Genomic DNA, 27710 nt, shown 5'->3' on the forward strand with positions numbered 1-27710 from the left:
GGCCTGCAAAATACACAACATTTTGAAACTTCGAACGGAGAGGTGCGGTTTTCATTTATCGACTGACTGATTCGAGCAAAAAAGTGCGCCCGCATCACTTCAGATCTTGGAATAAGGTGAATAATTTCTGTTCTTATTTCCTGGTTAGTTGGTGTACTTCAATAATAAGAAAATTGTAGCTGTAGAAGTTAAATTAATGCATCTTTGTAGTATAAGTATTGGATCTTTCGATGAATCCTTTTTTGAATTAACATAGCTACATGCGTATTTTAGCTTTTGTTGCCTATTTTACGACAGCGAACATTTCTCGCAATCAGCAGTTTTTCTTTTAGATGGTAAAGTCATTTTCCATAAGCTCTAAAACTGCCTTTCTTCGACTGAAAAAAGAAAAATAAAGAAAGCGAAAACGACGCTTTCTTTTTCCCCTAAACTCATGCATCTGTTTTTCCAGCACACACTGAATTCAATGTTTATGTTATTCCATATCCGCGCGCTCTTGGTTCGCAACAAAGAGGGTTAAAATGTCTTCCGCTCTAGATACAAATACTTTCGTTTTCACACATGCTTGTACCGAGGTACAGTTGTTCCCGTTTACAATGTTTATAGCTGAGAGCTGTGGCCTGGGAAAACAGAATTAACTACCCCACAGAGGCTGCCAGCATGCATCTCGCGGTTCTTTACCGCTAAAGAGCAAAACAAAAGCACGTGGATCGTTATAACCTGTTTGGCTCCGTGTATGTAAGGAATTGATATCCACCTGTAATCACTCGCCATTTGGCTACTCTCAAGGGTTATTATTTTATCAATTTTTTTAGCAACATCGCAGCTTTTGCCTATTAAAAGCGAGTAAAAATTAATCTTAAATTTTGGTAATCTTTAAGGTGGTAGTTGATTTTCAGTGGTTAAACAAACAAGGGGAAAAAAAGCAGCGTGTTTTGGATAGTCACTAGTGCATTTTAATATAGTTTTCATATGCAAATTTTGTTGAACAAAAACGATGACATACATATGATAATATTCCGGCGTTTACATGGCCTCCCCGTAGAAAATGAGTCCCATACACTTGAGTTGCCAGTCTTCACCTTTTTTTTAAAATTTACATACAGAAATTATCTTAGCAACATCTCAACGTAAGAGTCACCAAGAAAAAGCGATGCCTCACAAATTGCCCAGCGATTAAACGCATACAAATTGGCCATGGATTTGTACACGTTGGTGAGAATAGTTCATCAACGCTAGTTCGCCCCCCCAGGTAGAACATAACGAAAATTGTTAAATATCTTGAAAATTAAATCTTCGATTTGGGAATTCTAAGCGAGACAAGTTCATGTCCCCCACAAAGTCATTGTATTCCAAGAGCAAACACGATGACGTTAGCGAGATGCGAGATGCGAAGAAAAAGCCAGAGAATTTTATTGTGAAACTGTAAGTATTAAATTATTGTGTTGTAATGAGAAGGGGAACGATGTAAAAGATGGCGTTTTCGCGTCAAATGCCGCGTTAACCAACTTTTAACGAGTTTCTTTGCCAAGGTCACAACGCTTTAAAGACGACTTTTAATTAGGATAGGATTAGTATATATTTTCAGTTTATTTGTGACTTCTGTTATGAAATAGTTGTTGCCTTACAAAAATGTCCGTTTGGTATAATATGTTTAAAGAACTAAACTGCAGAACTTGTGATGGATTTAACGGCGTTTGCTGTGTTCAACTGTATGATAAATAACTCTGGAATATGTTTGATTTATATGTGCCTTTCCGTTGAAACGAAAACAAAATACAGGAAAATTGGTTTAGAAATCTAACGGAAAGTTAGGGAAAAATGGAAAATTAATTTTTCGGGCAGTGAATTCAGTTTCAGTGGACTATCGTGTGACACGATACGGTTAGGGGCTGCGGGGGGTTGGTGACTACGTGTGAATGTACGCTGAATTTAAAACACGTAAACCTTAACACGTAGCCTAAACAGTTTTTGTTATTTGAAGGTCTGTTATAGCCTACTTGTCGCATTTTCCCTTGCTTGGCGCCGATTGTAAGCTCGAGGTAGGCTCTGAGTTCATATTGTGATCACAGTGAGTAATTCCAGAATTTTGATTGGCTAAGCGGCCATGAGATACCAGCCATTATACCATGCCCCAGAAATAGCGGATATAAATTGTCTTCTGGTCTTTTTTGCAAAATGAAATCAGCATAATCTAGCAATATCTCTTAGTTGTTTTTAATAAAACAGCTATTCTACTCGCGCTTGTCGGATATGGGATGATTATAGCCTACTACACCGTGTCGTGCCTCGCAGGCTATCTGCCATGTCATATCCACCGCCTGCTCTTAGAATAATTGTTAAATAATACACACAAACACAGGATAGTATACGAATTACGGGGAAAAGAGCGAATGGAATAAATATAACTGAAGAACCTTCTTTCTATTTATAAGGATAACTCGCACTTATCGTGGTGGTATATTGAGCTGTGTTTCTTGAATAATTAACCAATCAGATCATCGAAAACTGCAATATCCCGTGGCAACATTTGTATCCCATAAATATCCGGTAAGACGAAATACAAAGTTCTTGGCCAGCACAAGGATTTTTTTAAAATTTCTTGCCACACAATAGAAGTTACAACAACGGAAATACAATTGCGTGTACTAAAATATAAAGAAAAAGTGGAGAAGGGACCTAAAAGAAACTTTACAGCTTATACGTGATTAGGCCTATGAATAATATTATGACGCTGTGATAATGGCCTTGTGTGAGGTCAGTATCAAAAAAGTGAGCTAATAGATACGCTAGGAGATTTAATATCATACTTTGACAGTGATAATTTTAGCTTTTTATTTCGTAAAAGAAAACAATAGAACTTGTTAAGTTACGTACTAACTGCGAGGATCTTTCTTCTATTTGATCATTCATCCGAAGTTCAAAATATATATTTCATATATTTACATTCATTTAATAGAACTTGTGTTAGCGATTTCATTGTCAAGCGAATTATAAAACTTCGGTCCTTGGAAAAAAGACAGCAAATTTCTCAATGTTAGTTCGATAGTAGGGTAGACGGAAGGCATGGGCGTTTCTTGTATTCTAATTGTAGATTTGGTAGTTTTGAAAGAAATTACAAACTTGACTTTTCGACCAGATTTTATCGCTGTATTCTTCCTTTATCATTTCTATATTTATAATGATGATAGCTGCAGTTTGGTGGCAACAAGAACGGATGATCACTTGGTGATCATTCAAAATAAACATATTTCAAGTGATACCTCCCAAGTCGCGTTAAGTCAATATTTGGTCGATTATGAAACATGCTGACTGTTGGAAGGTTTCTTTCAAAAAACTGACTTTTCAGTCCTGGAAACTGTTTCTATGACTACCAACGAACGGTAGCTTTTTTTCTTTTCCTTTTTGTTTTAACTGTGAGTCATTCTTCCAGTTTGATGTAGTTTATTTGGTCTGATATTAAGGTGTGACTCAATATTGGGTGTTCATGAATATTTTGGCGTGTTCAGTGTGGGGCCATCCGAAATAAAACAAACAGACAAAAAAAATAGTCGAATGTAAACTCATTATTTATCAATCTCCCATATCTTTTAAAAAAATAAAAAACAAAACAAAACAAACAAGATAAGATATATTTGTTATCTTCTATTATTTAAAGTTGTCATGAAGGAGGGAAGGGTATGTCAGAAAACTCCGCAAGGAAAAGTCTTTGAATTTCACATTGCGGCGGGGGTGGACTGAGGTGTTCCTTTAAGCTAACCACGCCCCATTTGCGAACAGATTAAATACCCTTTCTATTTTGTTTTGACCTTTCGCATGTTTCTCAAAAGTCTCAAAATTTTTGGGCCCGAAAAACTACAGTCAACTCTCTCGTAAGCGACCACCCTTGGTGCACGACAAAGTGGTCGCTTACGGGAGGTGGTCGCTTACGGGAAAGATCAACAAAATAAGCCTAATACTGGATTGATAAATTAATTACATAAAAATATTACCTTAGCAGCAAAAATAAGGCAAATAGAAACTACATTATTTGTGAAAAAAGTTTTTCACATCCATTCATTCTTCTGATGAAACTTTGTGTAACAGATCACTGTACCAATTCCCGTTTACCTGCAGATCTAATTATAGCCATCTTCTCTGTCTGTAAACTGTTATTATCTGCCAGCAGTCCAGGGTAGCGTGATTAGAAATTGAACTTTTGTTACTTCTGAGTGATGATTTACTAACGATCATACGTGATTATGTTGGGTGGTCGCTTACCGGAAACAGTAAACAAAAGAAGATGTTAAATTTCTGGCCTTAAAAGCGGTCGCGGTCCCTTAAGAAATTTGAGTGGTGGTCGCTCTTGAAACAGTATTTAACTGAGAATCAAAAAGGTTATTTACGAGGTGGTCGCTTACGGGAGGTGGTCGCTTACGAGAAGTGGTCGCTATGAGAGAGTTGACTGTACTTTACGTGTACAATGTCATCACCGCAAATCTGATTTTCAAAAATTTCGAAAGATAAATTCACAACTTTACAAATAAAAAAACGCATTGATGTCTGTACAGTTACACGGCACGCTACCGCCAGTCGACAGAAAATTGATTTTGAGAAATACTTCTCTGTCACAAACGTTCTTCGGGAGTTTTTATAAACGGATCCCTGGACCCCTTTAGCCGAGTGGCCCACGTTAACGAGCCAGAAAATCCTCTGAGACCTGACCTCGTAAATAGCTCCTTCATCCTCCGGCATTTTTAATATGCCCTCCCCCCGCCCCCCGTCTCTACCCCTTCTCTTGTGAGCTCACCCCATCCCTTCTCTCTTTAAGAGCCCCCACCTCTCCTCCGTTAAGCCCCCATCCCCTTCTTCCTTACGTCCCCACCCGGCCCACCCCTCCTCCCTTAATCCCCCATCCTTCTCCTCTAAGCCCTCCACACCCCTGCTCCCTTAATCCCCTCACTCCTTCGCTCTTTAGCCCCCACTCCTTTTCCCTTAAGCACCACCCGAACCCTCCTCTGTAAACCCCTCACCCCTTTCTCTTGTAAGCCCCCCACCCCCTTCTCCCTTGCGTCCCCATCCCTCCCCCTTAATCCCCCATCCTTCTCCTCGAAGCCCTCCACACCCCTGCTCCCTTAAGCCCCTCACTCCTTCTCTCTTTAGCCCCCACCCCTTTTCCCTTAAGCCCCACTCGAGCCCTTCTCTTGTAAGCCCCCCACCTTCTTCTCTTGTAAGCGCCCCACCCTCAACTTTCCGAGTTAGAAAACACAAAAGAAATTTTTCAAAATTCAGGCGCACGAATGGTCAAAACATCAGTCAGTTGTCTGTAGGAAAATTTGGTCTTCAATGTGCAGAAGTATTATTTCGCCAAGGTAAGAGTGACATAACTGCAGCTATGTTCTTTCACCAGTGATGGAGTATTTTCAGTGTATTTTGGAAAAGCTAATTAAACTTTTTCTCAAAGTTCATGATAAAAAGCGAGCGTGAGAATCTGACGCCTTTATTAAGCCTTAAAAAGAGGACAGTGTGACAAAACGGCGACTCCTCTTGCTTCGTCTTTTAATTCGAACTATTCAACTTTTATAATCACCTCCTCGGAGTATTCAACGGCTTTATAAATTTTTAGGCTAAATGTGCTGCGACGGCTAAAATCGATTCAAATCACTTTATTCCTTTTTGATCAGGACGTCAGATCACCAAAAGGTCTGGAAACAGTAGGCAGGTTAAACGTTTACCGAAGAATAACGGCAACAGTTTTGATTTTTGAAAACATATTTCGACAGCTGTAAGATTACCTAGAACGTCCGTAACAATAGAAAGCTTCCTCCCAAAGGCTTTCAATACGTTTTCAGAGATATCAGGGCAATTGTTATTAAATAGCGAAATTTCTAATCATTAGCAAGGATTAAAAAGGTATCAAAAGCTCGAAAATTTATTCTAGGTTTAAGATTCTGTTCTCTAAAGTTTTCTCGCAGTTACTGAGATTTTACTGGACTCAACTGTTCGTTTACTCATGCACTCCATATAATAACCATAAAACAATTGAAAATACGCGTCTTCTTCGGTGGGTGTACCTATGAATTTCGTCCTCTGAAAAAAACCCATCGCATTTCTTTCGTTTTTTATTTTGAAAAACTTGTCATCTGCGTCTTTTGTAGTCGGCTTACATTCAATAATTCCTCACTTAGTGGCTTAATATTTTTGTATTTTGTTTTTCCTGTGATATCTCCATGTTTTTTGCTTCTGGTGCCTGTTGTCTGCCCTTCAATCTCACACGACCTAATGGCCGATAATTTCAAGGTCGACTAGGAGGCGCTGTTTTCAGCAAGTTTTGAAAACATAAAAGCAAAAAGATTTCAAGTTAATAACCGGATCTGGTAATTAATTTGAATTTTTTTCTCTCTAACGACTAGAGGCTTCTGTCCCTATTAATAATAATATGGGCGAGACAAGGAGAGACAAGGCTGATTGATTTTTGCCTTCTGCTCCGTGCTTGTGAGATACTGTGCCATTCTTAGCCCCGATATCGATAAGGAGATAGATTCTCCTTTCTTATACTCATATTTCTATTGCCGATAGTTGGGAGAAACTGTATGTAGTCAAGACAAATTCAGAGTGCTGTATTGCCACCCTACCGGTCTTGTGAAACAAGAGTGTATTTTTGACGTTTTATCTCACTTGAAAAACCGAGAAGAATGTTCGGTAAACAGGCCAAAAATATATACAAAAATTCATATATTTTGACAAGAGTATTTGGTATGAAACAGGATCGATAACCGTTTAAATCGCAGCGTGCAATTATCAGCTTAGATCGTAAAAAATTTTTTTGGGCGTAAATGGCTGAGATATGTCAAAAATCTAATTTTCTTGATGTAACTGACAGAAGCCCCCACCTCCATTTATATTAGGTATTCGTATCTCTTTGAACCAATGCAATTATGATCACTAATTTAAGAGATTGGCGGATATAGAGAGTATCAGTTGAATAAAAAGAAAATGGAAAGAAATTATACTTAATTTAGTTGACAAAGTGAGAGAAGTAACCGTTGACGGCTTCTCTAATTTTCCGTGATTAAAAGATTGAAGAGCCCACGCGTGGTTGAAGCATTCCAGCGTGTAGCACGCGACATTCACGGGCAAAAAATATCACGCATTGTACTCGCAAAACATACGCGCAATGGTTTGTCGTACGTTTCTCGATCTTTTGAGGGAAAATTCCATGGCCAGAATACAGATAAACGTCATTACGAAGTCAAGAACAAAATTTCATAATTTTAGAATACTCTTGAAGCCAAATCTAATTAGAGCATTTTTGAATTGCGGTTTTCTAAATCAAGAGCGTACGGACAAGACTTGCAGGCGTTGTGGTGTGCCATGGAATGTACCCATCATCAGTTGAGATTTAGCATCGCTTTCACGTTTCCAAATTAGTAAATACACGCGAATAGTGCAAATAGAATTCTGGCCTTTTGATACTAACGGGAAACTGCTCAATTTTACTCAGAAACGTAAAACAAGCGGCAAAGTAAGGTAATCGTGGTCACGTGGTCATTTTTCAATTTGTCGTAAACGTGATCCTGATAAGCCGCTATAAGGGGGAGAGGGGCGGGGGATTGGCCGTGCGTAGGCGGGGTTTTGACAACGATGTTCCGCATGTAATGGCGTCTTTTGGCCTCGCAAGTTTTCAAAGACTTTTAGTCACTCTTTTGGCAATCCACATACGTTCTCCGGTGGGGCATTTGAAAGACAAAAATCTCAGGTACGTTCAAATGCCGTCTTTCCGCCTCTTCCCCCTCCCCTCCCCTGCACGCGGGCTTAAAATTTAGGTGCATAATGAAAAGTATGGACGTCTCATCCAAAGACTCAAAAGTTAGAAACCACCTTGTACACTTAGACCCTCGAAAATATCAAAGGAAAGTGAAGCTCAAAACTGAGCTGGTAAACTACGGCAAACATCTCAACATAAAGGTACTGTTCAGTAGCAGCTTTGAATATGATAATCACAGGACTTCCTCCACACACTCGAAATTTAGATCCACCTTGTACACCATGACAAACAGCACCACAGGAAAGTAGTGCTTAGTAGCTTTCATTTGAAGGGTCACACTCTAGGATTTCATCCACAGACTCAAAAGTTAGAACCACCTTATACAGCATGATAGACAGGACCACAGGAAAGTACTGCTCAGTAGCCTTCATTTGAATGGTCACGCGCTAGGATTTCATCCACAGACTCAAAGTTAGAACCACCTTGTACAGCATAATAAACAGCACCACAGGAAAGTACTGCTCAGTAGCTTTCATTTGAATGGTCACCCGTTAGACTCCACTATTATACAGCATAATAAATAGTGCCAAATACAAAGTTCTGCTTCATAGCTTTAATGAAATCATCACCATTTTGAACTGTTTTACAGGTACATATAATCACTGAATCCCGGCACTACTGCATGTATCAGTATAAATACTTGTGTATTTTGAGACCGGCTCTCCTTCACTTTTCACTTTTCAAGGCGGTAACCTGAATTGTTGTTTAATCAGTGTGGTTGTATTTTCATCCAAATGACGAAGCTAGCCGCTCCGTCAAACGCAGTTGACAATGCCTATTGAACGTTGCTACAGTGTTTGACTGTTGCCACGCTCCCCCACTGCGACCCTCATCGAGCGGAACCGTTGTGAGGTTCAAGAAGTCCACCTTACGTGAGGCAAATCACGGTATTGGTAGTTGTTTTGAAAGTGTTTGCTCGAGAATGTCAATGGAGTGTGACTCACTGAACAACATGCTGCGATTAGCAGCGAGAAACAAGATGAGACCGAGGAAAAGTAGTTTCGTTTTCCGCACCGGAACACTACTAAAAACAACGCCTGCCCAGCATGCGAAAGCAAGCGCTGGTTATGAAGCTGCAATAACTGGTACCCTCTTGTGTAGCGTGATGAACGTTAACAGTAGTACAGGAAAGAGTTACTCAGAAAATTTCATCATAGTTTGAATGTTCTTGTAGCGAATGGGTTTGATTTGCCTAGCGGAACTGTGATTGCGTCGCCTTTTTCTTCCTCTGCTCGTGAGAATGCTCGAGGAATTCAAATTAAAGTAAAGCCTCTTTAAGCCGGTTACGGAAAAAGAAGCTAAACACTCACTTCGAAATTTGCGCAGGTTAGCTAACACTATGGAACCTGCAATAAGGTGTTTTACTTCATTTTCAGCAAAGGGATTATACGCAATTAGAAGTAACATTAAGCACTATACCAGACAATACGCGTTTTGGACTAGTATAAACAGTGATTGTCGACTGACGTCTGAGTGTCAATACTTCCTCATTTCTTAGTTGATGACGCAGGTGTGGATGTATCGTTTTTAAAACGATTTTGAACAATGTCATTAACACGCAGTTCCAAAAGAAAGTTCTGCGTAACATAACAGCTTTGATTTGAATGGACGCACGTTTGAATTTTATCAATAGGGTCCACACCTTTTGGTACTTCCTCTCACATCATAATAAACAGTGCCGCAGGAAAGTGCTGCTCAGTAGCTTTCATTTGAATGGTAACACTTTAGGATTTTATCCACAGACTCAAAAGTTAGAATCACCTTGTACAGCATAATAAACAGCACCTCAGGAACGTACTGCTTAGTAGCTTTCATTTGAATATGGTAACACTTTAGGATTTCAGAGCTTTAAAAGATAGAACCATCTAGTACAGGATAATAAAAAGCGCCACAGGAGAATATTGCTCAGCAACCTTCTATCAATGGTTACACTTTACTTCCTTTCCAAGCGAATGGAACGTACGCGAGAGACCGAGCGAACGATTCGGCTTAATTCTGGAGAGAAGGAGCATGCAAAAAGCTTTCGTCCACAGTCTCCGGTGCCGACGCTTGCCACTGCTACCACAGGCTAACTTTTGAATTTCGCAGACTCGAAAGTTTATTCAAGTTAATTGGAATACGGCTCTGAGACTGAATTCACCAGAAGCGCGATGTTTTGACTTTTCTTTCCCATGATCCGCAACACTTAGACCCAATATAACAATGTTTAAAATTCAGCTAGTTATTTTTTCCGACACACTTCAGAGATAACGAATTAGCTAAGGAAAGGTTGGTTACACAACAAAGTACTTGTATCCTAGCTCTTATGAATGCACGTCACTACCAAAAGATATTGGCTCCTTGTAAACTTCCGAGATCTTTTAATTACAAACACGACGTCCCAAACGCTTTCAAGCAATCAATATGAACTACTTCCGTATGTCATTTGGGCTCCTGGAGCCAAGCTTAAGCCATGTAAAGTGATTTAACTTTTAATTCCGGAGTGAGACAATTCCTGTGTAGGAGGTAGGGTTCTAATGTTTGAGTTTGTAGATGAAATGTTAAGTGCGGCTTTTCAGACAGGGGCCCTCGTTTTTCAACGAAATCAAAAGGCTTTCAAACCGTTTAAGCAGCCTGTCACACCCTTTGTTTTGTCAGCGATAGATGAATATATTCCGCGAATTTACAAGGACGGTGGTGCGTACGTTCAGAAAATTTAGCAGGTCTTTTCGATATTTTCATCCCTCGGTTAACAAAGGGCACCAACTCTTACATATGTGAAAGTTTAAGGAGGTCTCAATTTCATTGCAATTATCAGGCGATTCACGCCCGCCATCGTTGGAACAAAGTTCTATCGAAACAATACGTCGAGTGCTCTTCAAAAGTTACTAGCCACTGCGTTGTAATTATCTAAACAATTCGCGGTTTGATGGCGTTTCATATGAAAGCAAGCTCTTGACTCTCTTTACGGTGACCAAATTACTTTATCAACTCAACTGATAAACCAATCATTCGTTTCCACTCCCCAACAAAGCAACACCACAGTTTCTTCATCACGTGAAAGCTATAGTTTGGTTTCTCTGTGACATACTGGCAGCGCCACTGAAAACATACTGGAGCTTTGTAAACTTCACTGCGATACGTCCGACTAAGGTTAGTATTAAACGTTACAAACATGTTATTGCGGAACGATTTTGAGTACAGTCAACTGATATTCATGAAACTGTAAACATTAAGCACGGGCAGCAAGCGGCTCACTTCTTTGGATATCTGTTCTGAGCGCCTTAATCGCGTCAAAAATTCGGATTTAGTTTCTAAGAAAATCTTAAGTTTCCTTCGGCAAAATGTCAACTCTGAATTACGTAACACCAGGAAACTAATTCCTTTCGTTTTCGGGCTAATATATATCTGTATCCGGCAATAAAATGTGAAATAAGGTCAGCTAGCATTTCGTAAAGCCAAGGGAAATTCGGTGAATAAGATTTCCTTTCCTAAACCTTTCTGATACTTTAATTTCAGCTCAAACATCCGAATAGATCAATCTGTATTAGCTTCCACACAAATATGTCTTTGAAAGGGTACAAAACGATCTGTGAACACAAAAGACACCATTTTAAGTATTTTACGTAAATGTTATCCATTGGTTGTCTCTGAAATATGCAGTCCTTAGACTTTCTTCCTGACTCAGTCAGCAAACTTATTGTGGACTTTGTAAACTTCGCTGGCACCGATGTCTGGCTAATTTTACTGAACGATTGCAAGTGCCCATGCTATACGGCCAAGGTGAACTTCGTGCTGAAGTTCCTCAGTGTTGCCATGGAAACAAAAGCTTCCGAGCATTACTTTCCTCAGGGTCGATCAGGGCTTTTTATTATGCTGTACATCGAGAGAGCTGAAACATGAGTCTGTGTATCAGACAATTTCATGTCAGTATGGCCATTGAGAAGGACTTTCCTATAGTAGTGTTGGTTTTATATTTCCTAAACCAAGAAAAGTCTCAAAAATTGTGAAATATGCCGCTACTAGTGTTGAAAAACTAGAGCGTTTTTTTGCTCTTTCGCAATTCAAAAGTGGCCATGGTGTCATGACTAGCGGCCGGAAAACAAACTTGTCTGACGCCCAGAACTGAATAAATCATTTGTCGTTCGTTTTTGTGCCAGAATCTTCACTGTATTGCAAATTCTAAGCGCTGGAACTTCAAAACACACGAAGACATGCACCTCATCACAAGCATGAATCGGTGTTATGGACACTGATATCTATTCTAGTCACGACCGGTCCCAATTTCATCACGCGAATGACGTCATCACCCCACCCCTTATTAGTAGACTAGTGTATTGCGGTGAGTCGTTTTGACTCAGAGTTCGGGATAATTGGAAAGGGGGCGTAAAGAACCCAGCAGGTGGGTTTGAGAAGGGATGTTAAACGTAATCAATTGTAGTAATAATATATACAGTTATCAGTTATAAAACTAGGGTGACAACACGTACGAACGAATCTTGCGAATCTGACTCCACAGGTTTGTGTTTCTCAGAGGACAAAGGTTTTAAAAGCGCCTTTCTTTTCATTTTAACAAGTTCAAGTTTGTAATCTCTGACCGGGCTCTATTTGTTGGTATCGATTTTGGGGGGTGAGTATACATTTATTATGCACTAAAACTGTTTTACAACTTTGAAGTATTAAAATTTAAAGGGCCTAGTGATTGACACCTCTTCTACAGGTTTTGAGTACAACGAGTGATCGCCATCTCGAACGAAACTTCCAAATTAAGGTTAATTTAGCAAGGAATTCGTTAAGGTAGTAATTATAAGCTGCACAATGCAGAAATAGTACTGAACTAGAATGAGATGTGTCACAGACATTGAAATTCATGTAAAGAAATGAATTTGTTTCAAAATCGGTTTAGATAAGTCACGTGCAGGCAAATAATTAAAAATGTCGTTAAGTCGGCTAGAAAGCTTATTTAATTATTTTGATACCGCGTTGGAAAATGTTCACTTGGTGCTCTTTTTTCTAGGTTTTTTTTTTTGCAATTTAAGAAAGAAAATTAAAAGCTTAACCCACTGTATTCTACCTCCAAGCTTTGAATTGCTAATACGGTTTATAATGTCTCCTTGGTGATGTAAGTAATCGGTTGAAGCAATGCACTCAGATATCAAAAGTGACCCAACAAAGGGCAAAAAAATTGAAATCAACCCACGCTTTGGCACATTCTACTTTGTTTTGCGAGGGGGATTCAAATAAAATACTTAATTAAAAAAGATTTAGAACCGTAAAAAACAAACGTAGTGGAAACTCGTCCCTAAGGAAACCAAATAAATGTCAAAGTCTTTTGTACTGTCTGTTTAGTGAGTTAGATTTTTCGCAAATTCATTTACAATTCTAATGCATATATATATACATCAATCATGGCCATTATTAAACATACTTTGTGGTCGTATTTATATCACAGTTTTAAATTCGGAAATATTAATTATATCACAGTTTTAGTTCAGAAAGGAAACAAATTAAGTTCTGCGAAGCGTACTTCCATATCGCCATCCAATTTTTTTTTAATTGAACTTTCGGTTTTTTTCTGGTATGACATTAATTTTGAAAGCGCTCAGTGAATTTCTAAAAGTATAAACATGGCTTCACAACAACTGTTACAATATTTTAATTTATTCATTATAGCGAATTGCTCCCGGGCAAGTTTGCAGCATATAAAATTCACGAAAGCTTTCAGGATTGTGTGTCTGTGTCACGTACGGCACGAGAAAAGACCACGCGGGCTGCTTAACTACATCCGGTTAGCCGAGATGGAAAAATTCCAAACATCTTCGAAAGAAAATCCGGGAAAGAAAGTCAATAAAACTCCTGAAATCCTGCTATAAATAAAAAAAATTTAAAATAAAAACGACGGAGGAAAATATATAATGAACGTAGAAACGTGACACTTAAGTCATGAATCATAAAGGAAGAGGTTTCGTGCAGATCGGTATTGGCTTAATTTTCATCTTGTTTTCGTCTTCTTTCTCTTTTTTACTGAGCACCCAGGTTGCTTTTCGTACAAATTTCATCAATTAGTTGTTTTTCCGTCGATTCAAGCCCAAAATCCAAGCCTAAAATGCGTAGTTCTAATTTCTGAGGACGTAGACGGGGTCCTAATGTGTGAGGATACCAGTGGAAGCTTTAAGCAGAATTTTCATGTTACACTGTTTGTTTTTCTATATTATGAAAAACGGACTTTGGGATTATTTTATATATTTTTGTGATTATTTTACATGCATTGTTTTAAGTTTTCTTGCTTCGCGATTACGATTGACAAGGTTAAACGTCTTAAAGTGCTTGACCATATGAAAAAATGTCAAACGGAGATGGGTGTAAGTAGTTTAGCGCCACTCTGTCTGACATACATGGGGACTTCAAACAAGGGGGTTATTTCAACGACGTGTTTATCCGTGATCTCACTAAGCCACGTTTCCTTGTATTGTTTAGTTTCCTATTGTTGTCATATCCCATGTTGAACTAGCCCCCGCAGTATTGTTCAATAGACCGCATTGGCCGTACTTGAGCCTCCTTGCTTTGACATGTGTGGTTAAATAAGGATATTGTCATCGCGGGTCGCACATAAAGGCACTTATGAACCGATATCTCCCCGAACAACTGTCTCCAAAACACTGTGTGTTGAAGCTGTAGACCCAAGGAGCTTAAGTGCTTACAAAAGGTGCCAAAATCCCTCGAAGGCCTAATGGCGATTACGATTGAAAAACACTCGATTGACAAATCGACAAAGAGACCCAAAAAAGGCTCTTTTGTTAATTGTCGCCTGGGGACAGTATAGAAGGATCCTTTGGCTTCCAGTAAACGCGATGCTCGATGCTAATAGCTTCTTTCATCTTAGCTAGAAAAGACAGGAACACGTTTTTACGCGTACGTATTTATAAGTGTAAGAAAAGCCAGCCAGAAAAGTGACTTAGTTTGTGAAAACAGAGAAAAAGGTAGCCTCTAGGAGACGAGAAGCTGATCTTCAAAGTTGTTTCGTGCGAGCTAGTTAATCCTTGTGCTTTCGCATGTCGACTTTGAAACTTCGTTTAATTTCGCGACACGAAATGTGTTTTTTGTCCGCCACGAACATCTGAAACCAAAAATATAATAGCATCAATTACTGTAAAAGCTACGAGGAAATTGTCATAAAAAGGTACGTAACGTAGAAATCCGTATTAATGCAGTTGTTGAAATTTTCGTCGTGTGTTTCAGAAATGTGTAATTTATTCAATCGTATCTATCAACAAAAAGGTTGTGTACAGTATTGGCAACCACACGACGGCCGCTTAGGTATAGGGAAAGATAATGATTATTTGTTATAGTTAAAATCTATTATTGGAAAGATTTCCGAGGTATTATTTTTCGGTCCGTTTGGGAACGCTTGGAGGTGCTTTGGGTTAAATGGGGTTTAGTATTGGACTAGGCTTATATCGGATCGGAAGCGAATTCAAATAAAAGATTATAGAAAACTCGTCATGATGTCTGATAAGTCGTGCTGGATAAGGCATATTTTCCGGTAAAAATATAGTTGGTTTTGTTTGGATCATAAATATTTGCGCCTTGTCCAAAATAATTACAGCCGAACAAAAATGGACTTAACCTCATTTGAAATGCTCCCTCGTTGTGTGGTCGGGCTTACATTGTTTTACGGTAAATTAAATTTTACCTTGCATGTTACCAAATGAAAGCTCTGCAGAAGTAGATTTTGATGTCGCTGGTTGTTCACAACTGATAATCTACAAAAATTTATCGTGACAATTTTGGATTATTCTAAAATTTAATTTTGTGCTCACTTGGGAGTGGAGCTGCGATCAACACGACATTGATACAAAAGATCAGGCAAAATATTGGATAAAACTTTATCAGTTTGTGTCGCAGATCTTGTTTCTCTTGCCCACACGACGCAATATATCAAAATATATGTCAATGTTGCCTCATCTTAAAATAATGCCAAGCTTAGTCCAAGATAAACAGGCCTGAAAAAGCAATGCTATTAGGTGACCTTGTCATGATAGCATTAGAACAACGTAGTGTAGACAATGTCACTGTTAGCCACGAAAATTCATTAAAGGGTACCAAATTCAGTCCAAAAATATATTTTTAAAAACTGAATTTTGCAGATATCGTGTTAAACGGTGCAATAGTACTACAGCGTCTTTTTGAGTCAGTGAATGGTCAGTCAAGGTTTAATTCTGCCTCTACTGAAAAAATTAGAAGCAAACTATTTCTTGGTTAGAATCGCATTGAATTCCCAGCCTTAGGACTAAGTAAGTTACAGCTTATGTAGCTAAATTCGTTCTCCATAAACACTTGAACCTTAGCTTCCCAAATTATTATAAAGTTACGTTTAAAATTCTTATACAATTTAGTCCGCTTTGGATCAAATTCTATTGCGTGAACATTCAAACGAAAATATTTTCTGTTTGTCTGCTTTACAAACCGACTGGCGATGCCCTTTCACTGAGAATGGAAGTTTTAATATGTTCATCCAAATGAAAGCCACTAAGCAGTGCTTTTCTGTAGCATTTTTCTTACCAATTTTTGCCAATTGGACATTTCAGAATTCTGATGAATTTGTACCTGTAGGCTTAGCCTACGGATTGAAGGTCAAACGTTTATAGCACAAGTACACAGTCTAAGAAAAGTACTATGCTATGTCTGAAACTGCAGCCTGAATTCTCCATAAATCAAACCATACCTTAGTCATCAAATCTTCCCTTCTCTTTCCAAGGACAGCTAACTTTTTCGATGTTTCCAATAACATTTATATAACAAAAACATTGAGTTGACGTTTAAATTCTAACCCTATCTACCTTCTCGACCGAGCAAAGATCATGATCAAGAAGAAATCAGTTAAGTTCACATAAATGACCAGTTTCATTCAGTTCTGTCTAAAAACATCGAATCATATGAACCATGTTTTCGAAGTCAGTGGTTTCGATATTCGTGCCAGAATATTCAAGCGTGACACAAGTTTAATTGTGCATAAAGACAACAGTGAACATGCCAAGCTTATTAATATGAACAGTTTTATTTCAATTCAGACAGTTTTTCACTCAACCTTATCAACATTGCATGGACATCGAAATGGTCCAAGACTAAAAAATGGTCGTTTAAAGTACAAACTAGGCCTACAAAGCAAGGTAAGACTTCACAGAATTACTGGTGTTTACACATGTTTAGAAGTTTACATGAACAGCGTGCAGATTGTATTAACAAGAGTGAACCTTTTTCCCTTCTTTGGGTATGTTTACGTTTTCGCTTGAGGAATTTATCTACGTATAAATATGTAACAAAAATGAAACTATACGTTTTCCACCGTTTCTCGGCGATCGAGTGTTCGGAAAACGCATCTTAACCCTGACTTGAGAAACGGCAAAGTTGAGTAACATTTAGCTACCAAAACTTTAACATGTTTGTCGTATTTCTTACCTTAAATTGTAAGTGTTTACCAAGTTTATCTGCCAATGCGACATTGCAGCTTTTAGAAGCATAAAAAAGAAATGATCTGTAAAACTCTTAAATGGTTTCGCAGCTTTTCTGTATGACAATGGCCGGGTAGGCTCCGGCTCATGAGATTTTTGCCATTTTGTGTTCCAAGGTAGTCGATTACTTGATTTTGCGGATCATCTTTCACTCACGTTTAGCGAAATCTCCCGAATTAGTCAATAAAATACACCTCCGGAAATTTTGAAGTGTGTTCAAGTTGTTGCGGGAATTGAAAGGACCCAAGTCAACAAAATTCTGTTTCCTGATTGCGAAGAACGCATGGAATTTATTTTGGAAGTAGTAAGAAAGTTCCAATTCCCAAGAATGATATATTATCGATCAAATTGAAAAAGTTCTCGTCGTCGAGATAAAAAAAAAAATACACAAAAGAATACCGTCTAATTTCTGGTTGTGTTGATCCAGAAAGATCGATCCACTGCGACCTGTCAAGATGGGATTATCAGTTTTGAAAAGCACGAGTTGATAAGACAAAGTAGCTGTCTTCTCGTCTCTTGAATTGAGGAGTCGATTAGGCGAAGATTTCTACTCATTTGATTGTCATTCTAAGACCAACCTGCCCTGCAACGCGGGGTGGCCAATATTTGAGCCCATCATATCCATGAATTCTCAAAATACTGTAAATTCAACGGAGCTATCAGCGGACCCCCACACCAGACCTCCATTGTTGCTGGCGACATTGTGTCTCCGCATCACAAAACAGCCTCGCTCCCCACAATGCGTAATCGCTCCCTTATAAGCTCTCGGCGACAGCTTGTCGGCTGGCTTCCGGTCACAAATCGCCAATTTTTGCTAAATTCGCCTTAAATCTTCACACGTTTTGGCGGTTTTTTCTCATTCTCGTCAAAACGCGCGCATTTGTTTCGATCGTACGACAGCGCGAAGTTCCGAACCAACCTTCTTCGACTCTGGTAAACAAATATAGGCTTAAAACACCGGGTTATTAAAATTTGAAATGCATATGCACTGGTTCATTGTGATTCTGGCGCCAGTTAGCCGTCCATAAAAATGTAGCACAACTCTCCCGGGGCGACTAAATGGAATGAATTTCAACTAGCTTGTCACACAATAGTACTTCACCCGCGATAAATCGCGGATAGCAGCAAAACTACTTTCCATATTCCTTGTTTATGATCTAACCTAACGAAAATACTGTTTTTTCGCATTGTTCACCGCGTATTTTTGTCGAAATCACCGGCTTGTCTCGCTGAATTCGGTTTCCCTTTAATCGCACATCCAGTGACGTAATGTCCGCAATGTATATTTCTATTAATTTAATTATACGTTTAATAATAGAGATATGTCAATCATCGTGTTCGCTGGCTACACGTGCCGGGGGTTCGCAGACTGACTGTCGCCAAATGCGGCGGTTTATCTTATTCTCCCCGCCAGCTAGGAGCCTCTCTGAAGGCGAACCAAGCCTTAAGTAAACCTTGTGGCGTTCATAGATGTCAAAGGGATCAACACACACATCGTTCGTGCTTCGAAGCGCTTTTAAAGTAGCTTGAAACACACGTTAAAATCGCACAAGTTTCTTCCCCCCTGCCAGAGTACTAAGGAACACAAACACAGCAAAACAGTACCACGACAAATTCCCTAGGGAGAAGACCTGCTTCCAGCTGCCATGAGCGGTGAGGAGAGTTTAGCGGTTGATCAGCGCGGCGCCAATGATGCGATTTAACAGGTAACGTCAAAGATGTGGACATTTTATCTCATGTTTGCTTTGTTCCGCTCACTTAGATTTTCACGGGAACTCTGAGAGACTACGCAAGGCATCGCTTCTGTGGTTTGACGAACGGTGTGGGAAAAAGGCTTATTTTGGCGACCTGAGTTATCTTGCATCTCATTGAAAAAAATCGCAGGGGTTCCGACGTGGGGAGTCCTTATTCTCAACACTGGTGATTGTGTTTATACTTGAGACACCGGCGCATGCTAAGATCTACGTTCATTCGCTATGATGGCTAGCCAGCGAAAACGTCCAAGAAACTGCTCTCCGTGTAGACAGCCTTCAAAATTTCCTAAACTTCACACAGAAGAGAAGCGATGTGGGCCTTCATCTCTGTTGGATTTGAGCGCAAAATGCGTGGCTGCAAATATTCCTTTCCAACACGTTGAAGAGCGGAGCGCCCCTATTCCTGAACCAGTCCAACTCAAGATAGTTTACTGGTCATTCCCGAGAAACGAAAGGGATATTTGCATGTATTCATCGTTACACGCCACGGTATCACAAAACGATGCCAAAAGATTGCCTTTTCAAAGAGGTTTAGCGCTTCTAGAAGAAAATGCAGTCAGAGATGTTCTACAAGTCGGTAAGTGAATTTTTTATGCAGTCCCCTTAAACCGCATCTATTCCGACCCACACGACTATCGTCGGTCCACAGACCATGAAGAAAATTTTTTATTTCATAAACGCATCGCTGTACGTTCGAAATATTTTGTAATAACGCAGCAAGACGAAGTTTCTAATCGTATTGAGGAGAAGTCGTGGGTATTCGTGTTTAATTTCATGTTTTTTCGCCCTACAGAGTGCAAGCGCCAGCTTGTCTAGGTTGGTTTCTATAGAATACAAATGACCTATCGTATCTGTTTACTTCCAGTCGTAACCCTCATAAATTCCGCATCAAGATTTGCGCTGTTATCGCTCTCGGTATCGAAACTTTGGGAGAGTTATTAATATATTTTTTAGATTGTTCAAGATCAGCCGCGTATTTTAATATAAAACTAGACTGGTGGCCTTGGAGATCGTTGTGAAAAACCCAGCTCCTTCAATTTCCAGCTCGTGCAGATGAAAGTTGGTGTTGGGCCGGTGAAAATTTGACGTTGCTACTCTTTTGAGTTTGTAAATACTTGTAACGAAGTAGTCAATTCTCATAGCTCCGGCGCTCGCAATTCTTAGATTATTTAATGTCCTGTCTTGATATGATTTCAATAAACTGAAAATCTAATGTCTCTCTTATAAACTCTTAAAAACTTAGTCGGGTTTGAAATAGCTTGCTCCTTTATAGAACTGCGTTGTGTTGAGTTACATTTCTCTGATTTAAAGGAGGAAAACCTAAGTATTTGCGTTTAACGAAGTCGGCTTTTTCGCTTGTCTTAACTGATGAATCTCAAACAGTAATATTTGCTTCGTTTGTGTAAGGAAAAGCGCCATCAAAGTTTGTACTTCTTGTCACCGAAAGGGTGCGTTTACTGAAAACTTATAGAACAAATGGACTAAACTTGACAATTCTTTATATCGTCAACGTCTGATTTCAATATTTTGCTCTCTATATTCCAAAATCATTCGGATATCGATCTCTTTCTTAGTATCAGGAAACTTTCAAGACTGTGGTAATGTAATCCAAGATTTTTAACACTAGTATATCGAAAATGTTCCCGCGCTGGGACTATCCTGCGAATGCACAGAGCCGCAGAAAACGTTTATTACTGGATTGCCAGTTTTTTTTCTCGGAAACAATTCATACTATATCTATTTTCACACTCATCGAAAAACTATTATTTTGTTGAGTGCTTTTGAATAAACGATGTTTCTAAATGTTTGTCAGTTTTAGTCCAAAAAAACTTAATCTCGCCACTGAGTTTTATTAAAATAGTATGCGGTTCTTGTGCGGTACTCTTTTTAAGATCTTTTAAGGCAACTATGATCCAAGCTTTCAATTTATTTATGACTTAAATGTAAATAAGAAAAAAAATATTTATTGATTTTGGCCTTTGTATGAAATGAAAGGCTAGTGAAGCAATGTGTAATCATGGCGGACGCGTCAGGCCTGTGCTTTTAAATATAAAAATTTCAAACTGAGATTACTAAATTCACTTATATCATTGGTCGTTGAAAATCTCGGAAGTCGTGGAACTGAACCGCACAAAAAACCTTTTTGTCTTGCTTGCCTACATCGAACTATATACTATATCTTGTTCTTATCAAATAAACGTTTTCTTATACTTCCCTTGCAAGCCCAGGAAAACTTCAAAATAAAATAAGTGCTTTGATGTTGCAAATTCGCACACTTTATATTTTGGAAGACTGGTCCACTGCGTTAATAGGAATAATTTTGTTACTTTATTGACACGTCCAGCGTTCTTTGGCACAAATGCGAAAGTATAAGAGGATTACTGAGGAAGATAAATGGAATTTTGCGTTTCTGTTGTAAACGCCCATTTGGAAATATGAGTGTATGGCTTGTTCAGTTAAGTTTTAATGGGACAAGAAACGAATATTAATCATTTGTAAAATGCTGTTTCGACTTTTTCTCTAGCCATTCTTTTGATATAACAGAAGAAAGTGAAGTGAGTTGATTGTGTTGTTGTTTTGGTGGCATTTGTTGAAAATTCCAAAACGCTACTTTTTTATTTTAAAACTGATCATCTTACGTACATGATGGCCGCTAGACTAGTCTTGATCAAAACGCCTAAGCAACGGTGTACCAAGTAATAAAGAATTCCTTAAGTGCTTTAATACTTCTCCAAAGCTTTCATTTACATGGTCACACGAAAGGATTTCCATAATCTATAAACGCAAAACTGAACTGCAGAAGTAAGAATTGCTTTAGCGGTCGGTTGTGAACATTCTAGTGGCTCTCAACAGTGTGCTTTTTATGAACTGTCAAATCCATCATCCGTATTATCGCTAAATTATGTAAGCATTTAACATAGCCTGGGGTTCGTTGTTGCGTCGTAAGCTTTTAAGGCCTCTTTACGACCAGAGGCTAAAATTGCGGTGAGTAGGACGCGAAAGATGACCATTAGCGGACGGATAAGTAAACGCCATCTGTCACTTTCCTTGTTAATGATGAGCTAAGTTTTGAGAGCCAAAGGATCTGTTACTCAAGCTTAAAATCGCCCAGTAATTGCTTTTTGCATATTTGAAAAAAAAATCCTAAGAAATGCCGGACAGTGCGGATAATGGTTGATTTGCATTACTAGAAAGAACAGGATTATACACTCAGTTGATGAGTGAAAAACGAGGTGGATGGGATGAAAAGCGCGGAATATGGGATTAAATTCCGAAGGAAATGTCTCACCCCACTTGCTTCGAAAACTTTGTGGTTTTTGAGAAATGCAGCTCTTCTAATGTATTTCCTTCTTTTAAAATTTCTTCCAGGATTTCAGCTCAGTGGCAAGGTAGTTGAGAAAGGAGAGTCTAAATGCGGAACACAAAAGGAAGAATACAGTGTATCTGTTGGATTTGATAGATGTAAAATAACCGAGGTCTCCTGCACTTGTGGTAACAAAGATATTTTATGGTGCCCTCATGTTGTAGCTCTTTCTCTGTTTCGAATTCGCAATCCAGAGAAGGTCACTCTACGCGTCCCTATCTCAGAAACACTACTTCAAATGAACCGTGAACAACTTCAAAAACTTTTACAGTATCTTATAACGGAACATCACACCGAGGTTTTACCGACTGCGCAGCGATTGGCCGACGAGATTTTGCTGAAAACTTCGGAGATTAACCGCTTACACGGCGCTCCTGATCCTACCGCGGGCGCGGGTGCGGAAGATGAAAGCTGCTGGCATTTAGACGCAGAACAAGTGCGGCTACAAGTTAGGAATTACCTCTCTCAAGGAGGACATTATGGCAGCGGAAAACATCTTTTATCCATGTTTGCTAAGGTAAGAAACCAAAACAACGGGTTGGGTTTCTAGAGAAATGCCATTACAAAAGAACAGGAACTCATTAGGGAGAATGCAGACTAAACGGTAGCAAGTTTCGAAATGAATGTTTTCGCATTATCTCAATAAGAGTAAAAACAAAAGCCAGATCATAGAAAACCCGACACATGAAAATTTCATGTTGCGGCTCTGTAATTCACAGATGGCAGGAACCTTGTTTATGGAGTGGATGAGTCACAAATGGATTGAGAGCATAAAAGTGGATTTTATAAAGAGCAAGCCGGTTTATTATATTTTCTTCCAACCGAGGCATAAATTTAAATAATTAGTGAAAGGAAAAAAAGAAAAACAATTCCCAAATTTAGTCAAGAAAATATGAACAGCAACAATAAAAGAACTGCTGGACAACTTTCATTTGATTTGTCGCTCTCGGCTTATTGTTGATTCTCGCCGAAGACTCGCGTTTGTCTCGATTGGCTCGCATTCCTTTGAAAATTTGGCGTAATCGTATTACAATTGTTTCTTAAATAGGATTATATAATTCTGTGAGCGTTTAGAAAAATCTTTCAGCACAGTTGAGGAAACGTATGCCGTACTTCATTACATAACTGATCGAGATTCCTGGTTCCACAAACTAACGTGCACGTTTTGTTTTCTTTAGGTGCGTGAAATGCTCCGTGTCCATGACAACAATGGTTCTCGTATGCTTAGGCTCATTACAGAGCAATTCCTGGCAGACCCTAGGCTCCAAATATGGAAAGAACAAGGCACCTCCATGAATGACAAATGCCGCCAGCTGTGGGACCAGCTTGGTGCATTGTGGGTATGCGTTGTGTTGAACCCAGACAGCACCCTTTCGGAAAAAGCAGCATGGAAACTACAGCTTGAGGCCTGGAGCCGACAGGAAGTTTGTCCGTTGGAGAACCCGGATGTTCAAAACGCGGACGAGAGCGAAGAAGTAGAGGACAAGACGTCCCCTCGCCGTACCGTTTTTTCCAGAGCTGTGCAAGCGTGTGATTTGAGCTGGGAAGACAAGACGTTGAAGTGTATCGTTAGACGCGGTGAAGAGGACAAAGAGAACGAATATCTGACTTGGAAAGGTGAGATATTTAACTTTTCACTGCCAGCGGACACAAACAAACCATTTGGTAACCTTCAAAATTTTCAAAAAAGAGTTGCGTCTTTGGCTGCTTAGCACGCATTTTGAATAAAAGGGACCTAAAATGTTATAGAAATTTACTAAGGTTCGAAGTCAGTATACCATACAGAATGAATGGATACAATAGAGGGATGGAGAGAAGGATCACAGACAACGCACAGACCTTGAAAAAAGTTTAGAAGTTCGAATTTAATTGACTTTTTACACTAATAAATATTTCTCTTTCATTAACAGAGGAGGTCCCGATGGCCGCTGCTCGAGTAGATGCCTTGCGAGCTCATGGCTATCCCCAAGAAGCTCTGAGATTGGCTGTTGCTGTAGCACGTGGTATGAAGGAAGAGCAGTTAGACAAAGTCCACGAAATGGAAAGCTTTTTGGAGAGCTTTGACGAGATGGATAAACTTTGCGAGGAAAGCTCAGAGAAAGACGAGTATATTGAAGGATGGTTAGGACATCAACTCGATCCTATTGTCGTGTTGTACGATACGCTTATAGAAGAAACGCTGGGTCCACAGGATAGCGATTCCGAGCTAAAAGACGACGAAGAATTCGCCACCATACCACGTCCGGAATGCGGTTCTGGAAATGAAACTTACTTGACTTTAGCTCTTGAAGTCGCGCTAATGGGACTCGGACAACAGCGAACAATCCCTGTGGGATTCTACGCCCAGGACAAGGCCTGTCGCCAAGAAGAACATTTGATCGCACAGCTTAATCTCCTGGATTTCAATGATCTTCTTTATCCTGTTCTTAAAGCTCAAACTGAACTTCTCTTAAAGAGCGGGCCGTTCAGTGGCCTGGGACTAGGCGTGCAGTCGAACAGCGTTCCCATGCACACTTTCGCACGTTTTCTCTTCAGCAATTTCGTGGACAAGGATTTGGAGCTCGCCTTCAAGGTTGGTCTCCGTGCAATGCGTTTCCTAACCTTGGAAAACTTCTCAGATGACATTGCGGATGAGGAAATTCCCCTGGTGGGACCTTACAGAAACACACGATTGTACACCCTAGGACATTTGCAATCCCAGCAGTGCGAGCTGGCATCGCGCCTGCTCAATGCTGCCAAAGACTCTGCTGACCGTTTGTCAGCGGTTCTACAAGCGTCCCAACAGCACATGCACTCCGCACCCCAACTCTTCCGTCTCGCGCAGGACGCGTTCAAACTGTCCAGCGGTGAGAAATCTGAATCACGTGATATTGACATGCTTAACTTTGCCATGGAGCTGGGACTGAAAGTACTGCGCATGACACTGAACACGCGGAACTGGCGGCGCCGTGATATGGTGCAGTGGCTGATTGAGTGCGCTGTTGAAGTCGGTACATCTGCTCTGAGTCAGATCATGAAGAACTGGAGCTCACTGTTTACACCAACAGAAGCGACTTCGCTGGTAGCTACCGCTGTGATGGCGCCTGCCACAGCAGTACGGCTTGAACTTACGGTGCTCGAGAAAGAAGCGCTTCTGTGTTGTGCACAGGCGCTCGCTCTACAGTGCGCCAGTCGTGATCCTCAGCGCTGCTCTCTCTCTACGCTGACGCTTTGTGAAAAGCACCCAGCGGCATTCGAGACAGCCTACAGATTAGTCATAGAGTCAGCAGCATTTATCCCGCCCACACAACTTTTCGCCATTGCACGTTACATGGATTACCGCGGGTATCCTCAGAGAGCGTTCAAACTTGCCACTCTTGCCATGAAGCACTTCACTCTGGCCTACAATCAAGACAGTCATCCCTCGATTGGAGACATCCATTGGGCATGCGCTCTGTCCCAGGCCCTAGGTTATGGCGAGCTGACGCAGATCATCCCGCTGATCATTAAAGCGGTGCATTGTCCTACAGTGCTGTCTGATCTGCTTTTTCAATGTACCTTTGCAAAGGCCGCCGCTGACAAGGCCCAGAATGGGCAGTACCAATTTATGAAGGACAACTCCATACTCGGATGCGATGAAGAGCCTCTAAGACAGCTTATGGAGGCCACCATAAGCGCGTATGTGAACACTGCGCATAGCAGACTGAACCACATCAGCCCTAAACACTACATGGATTTTGTGACTTTTCTAACGAAAGCCCAAGAGACATTCTTATTAGCCTCTGATGGTAATGGCCGCTTTCGGGCCCTTATCAACAACATGAAAGTTTTGTACAAAGGAAAGAAAAAACTCATGCAGCTTGTGAAAGAGACATTTGGATAAATCCGTTAGGAAGCAAATTTTGAAATATAAATTATTTATGATAATCAGCCTCCACAATCGAGCTAAAGAGATATAAAAGATTATTACATTTGTTAATATGATAGGCGATGTCGAAATTGTATATTTACACTTTAGAATTTTATGACAGAAACAAGGTTACGTCCGCATTTCATTTCGCCTCTAAACTTGGAAATACAATTTGCTTTGGAACGCTATTTTACGTTTTAGTTAAAAAGGTTCCGTTCGAGTGGCTTAAATTAAAGATGTTTGTTTTCAAAGATAAAATTCATGACTTTGCGTGGTCTCTCCGTTATGTAAACAATACTCAGTACGAGTGGGCCGATATCGTATCGTATGAATTTGAAAAATTGGTATCGGCTCCCTCTTAACCCCTCTCTAACCCCTCCAATACGCAGAGGGTATTCCTATGAATATAACCACGTCCATTTCTTGTGAACCCCCATCCAATTTAGAATGTAAACAGGATCTTAGGAGGAACAGTTTGAAAGAAGAATTTCTAAAGAGCAATGTAGACTCGATTTCAGCCATTAAATGAACCTCCTACCGGATTCCCCAACAACACAGATGAACGCTGGCGCATAGAAAAGCGAGAAATCTCGCCTACATGTCTAGACTAACTATAAAACTCTCCGCTTCCCTCCCTTTGGCCAAAACAGCCAACTGTTTTAAGGGTATCTTGTGGTACAAGAGCATTTTATATCATAAGTGCATTTAGCGGAAACGGCCTGGAAGGAGGTGGTGGGGGAAGGGTATTGCGCGAGAAGAAAGGCTACCCATGGGAAAACTAAAGAACTACGGGGCTCTCCCTTGGTCCTTCCCCGGTCTCCTTGACGTCCCCTCCCCTTGCTTGTTCAATGAAGAGCCGGTTTACAGGCATTCGTTTACGAGATTATTTTCCCACCTGGTCTGAGCGGTACCTAGATGTTGCGTTCACATGCCCCTTGGTTCTGCGATGGAGGGAATATAAATTTTCACTCGTGGCACTTGGATGAGAGAGACTTAGCCAAGAACCACGAGTGAAGTTTGTGTTGGACGTTGCCAAAGCAATCTTAGTTGACACTTGGCAAAATGCTTTTGACTTGACAATACCCGTTCCCTGTCCCACATCTACAATAAAACACAGCCGAACCTCTCCCATATAAGCTTCCTCTGTACAATAGCGGCAAAGTTTCCTTGTCCTAACATCCGAATAGGCTGTTATTGAAAACACCCCATAACAGCATCGAGCCACATGAAGTTCCATTATCAGCTATCGTAAATGATCATACTGGCTCGAAAGCGTACAGAGACGTGCTGCCCGCTACGTCAAAAAGACGTGCAACCCTGAGGACGGCTGTGCCACACATGCTTTGAACCACTTAGCTGGCTATCTCTGCAACAAAGGAGGTGTGAGGCGAGTGGAGTGGGCCTG

At 40.1% G+C, this 27710-nt stretch overlaps 1 protein-coding gene across 5 annotated transcripts; it reads left to right on the forward strand.

Moving 5' to 3' along the window:
* LOC146475320 (zinc finger SWIM domain-containing protein 5-like) lies at positions 1-26563 on the forward strand. 5 transcript variants are annotated; one of them, XM_085115730.1, is made up of 5 exons: positions 1-116; positions 19061-19629; positions 22422-22933; positions 23595-24033; positions 24327-26563. In XM_085115730.1, exons 2-5 carry the CDS (start codon positions 19275-19277, stop codon positions 26276-26278), a joined length of 3258 nt encoding a protein of 1085 aa, XP_084971856.1. In that variant the 5' UTR covers positions 1-116; positions 19061-19274; the 3' UTR covers positions 26279-26563. The 5 variants fall into 5 exon arrangements, with proteins under 5 accessions (XP_084971856.1, XP_084971858.1, XP_084971855.1 ...); XM_085115732.1 differs by lacking the exon at positions 1-116 and adding an exon at positions 10286-10312; XM_085115729.1 differs by lacking the exon at positions 1-116 and adding an exon at positions 10550-10939.
* Positions 26564-27710: the final 1147 nt, after the last annotated feature.

The sequence above is a fragment of the Pavona decussata genome, unplaced genomic scaffold (genome assembly GCF_977016875.1).
Source record: "Pavona decussata unplaced genomic scaffold, jaPavDecu1.1 SCAFFOLD_84, whole genome shotgun sequence".
NCBI lineage: Eukaryota > Metazoa > Cnidaria > Anthozoa > Scleractinia > Agariciidae > Pavona > Pavona decussata.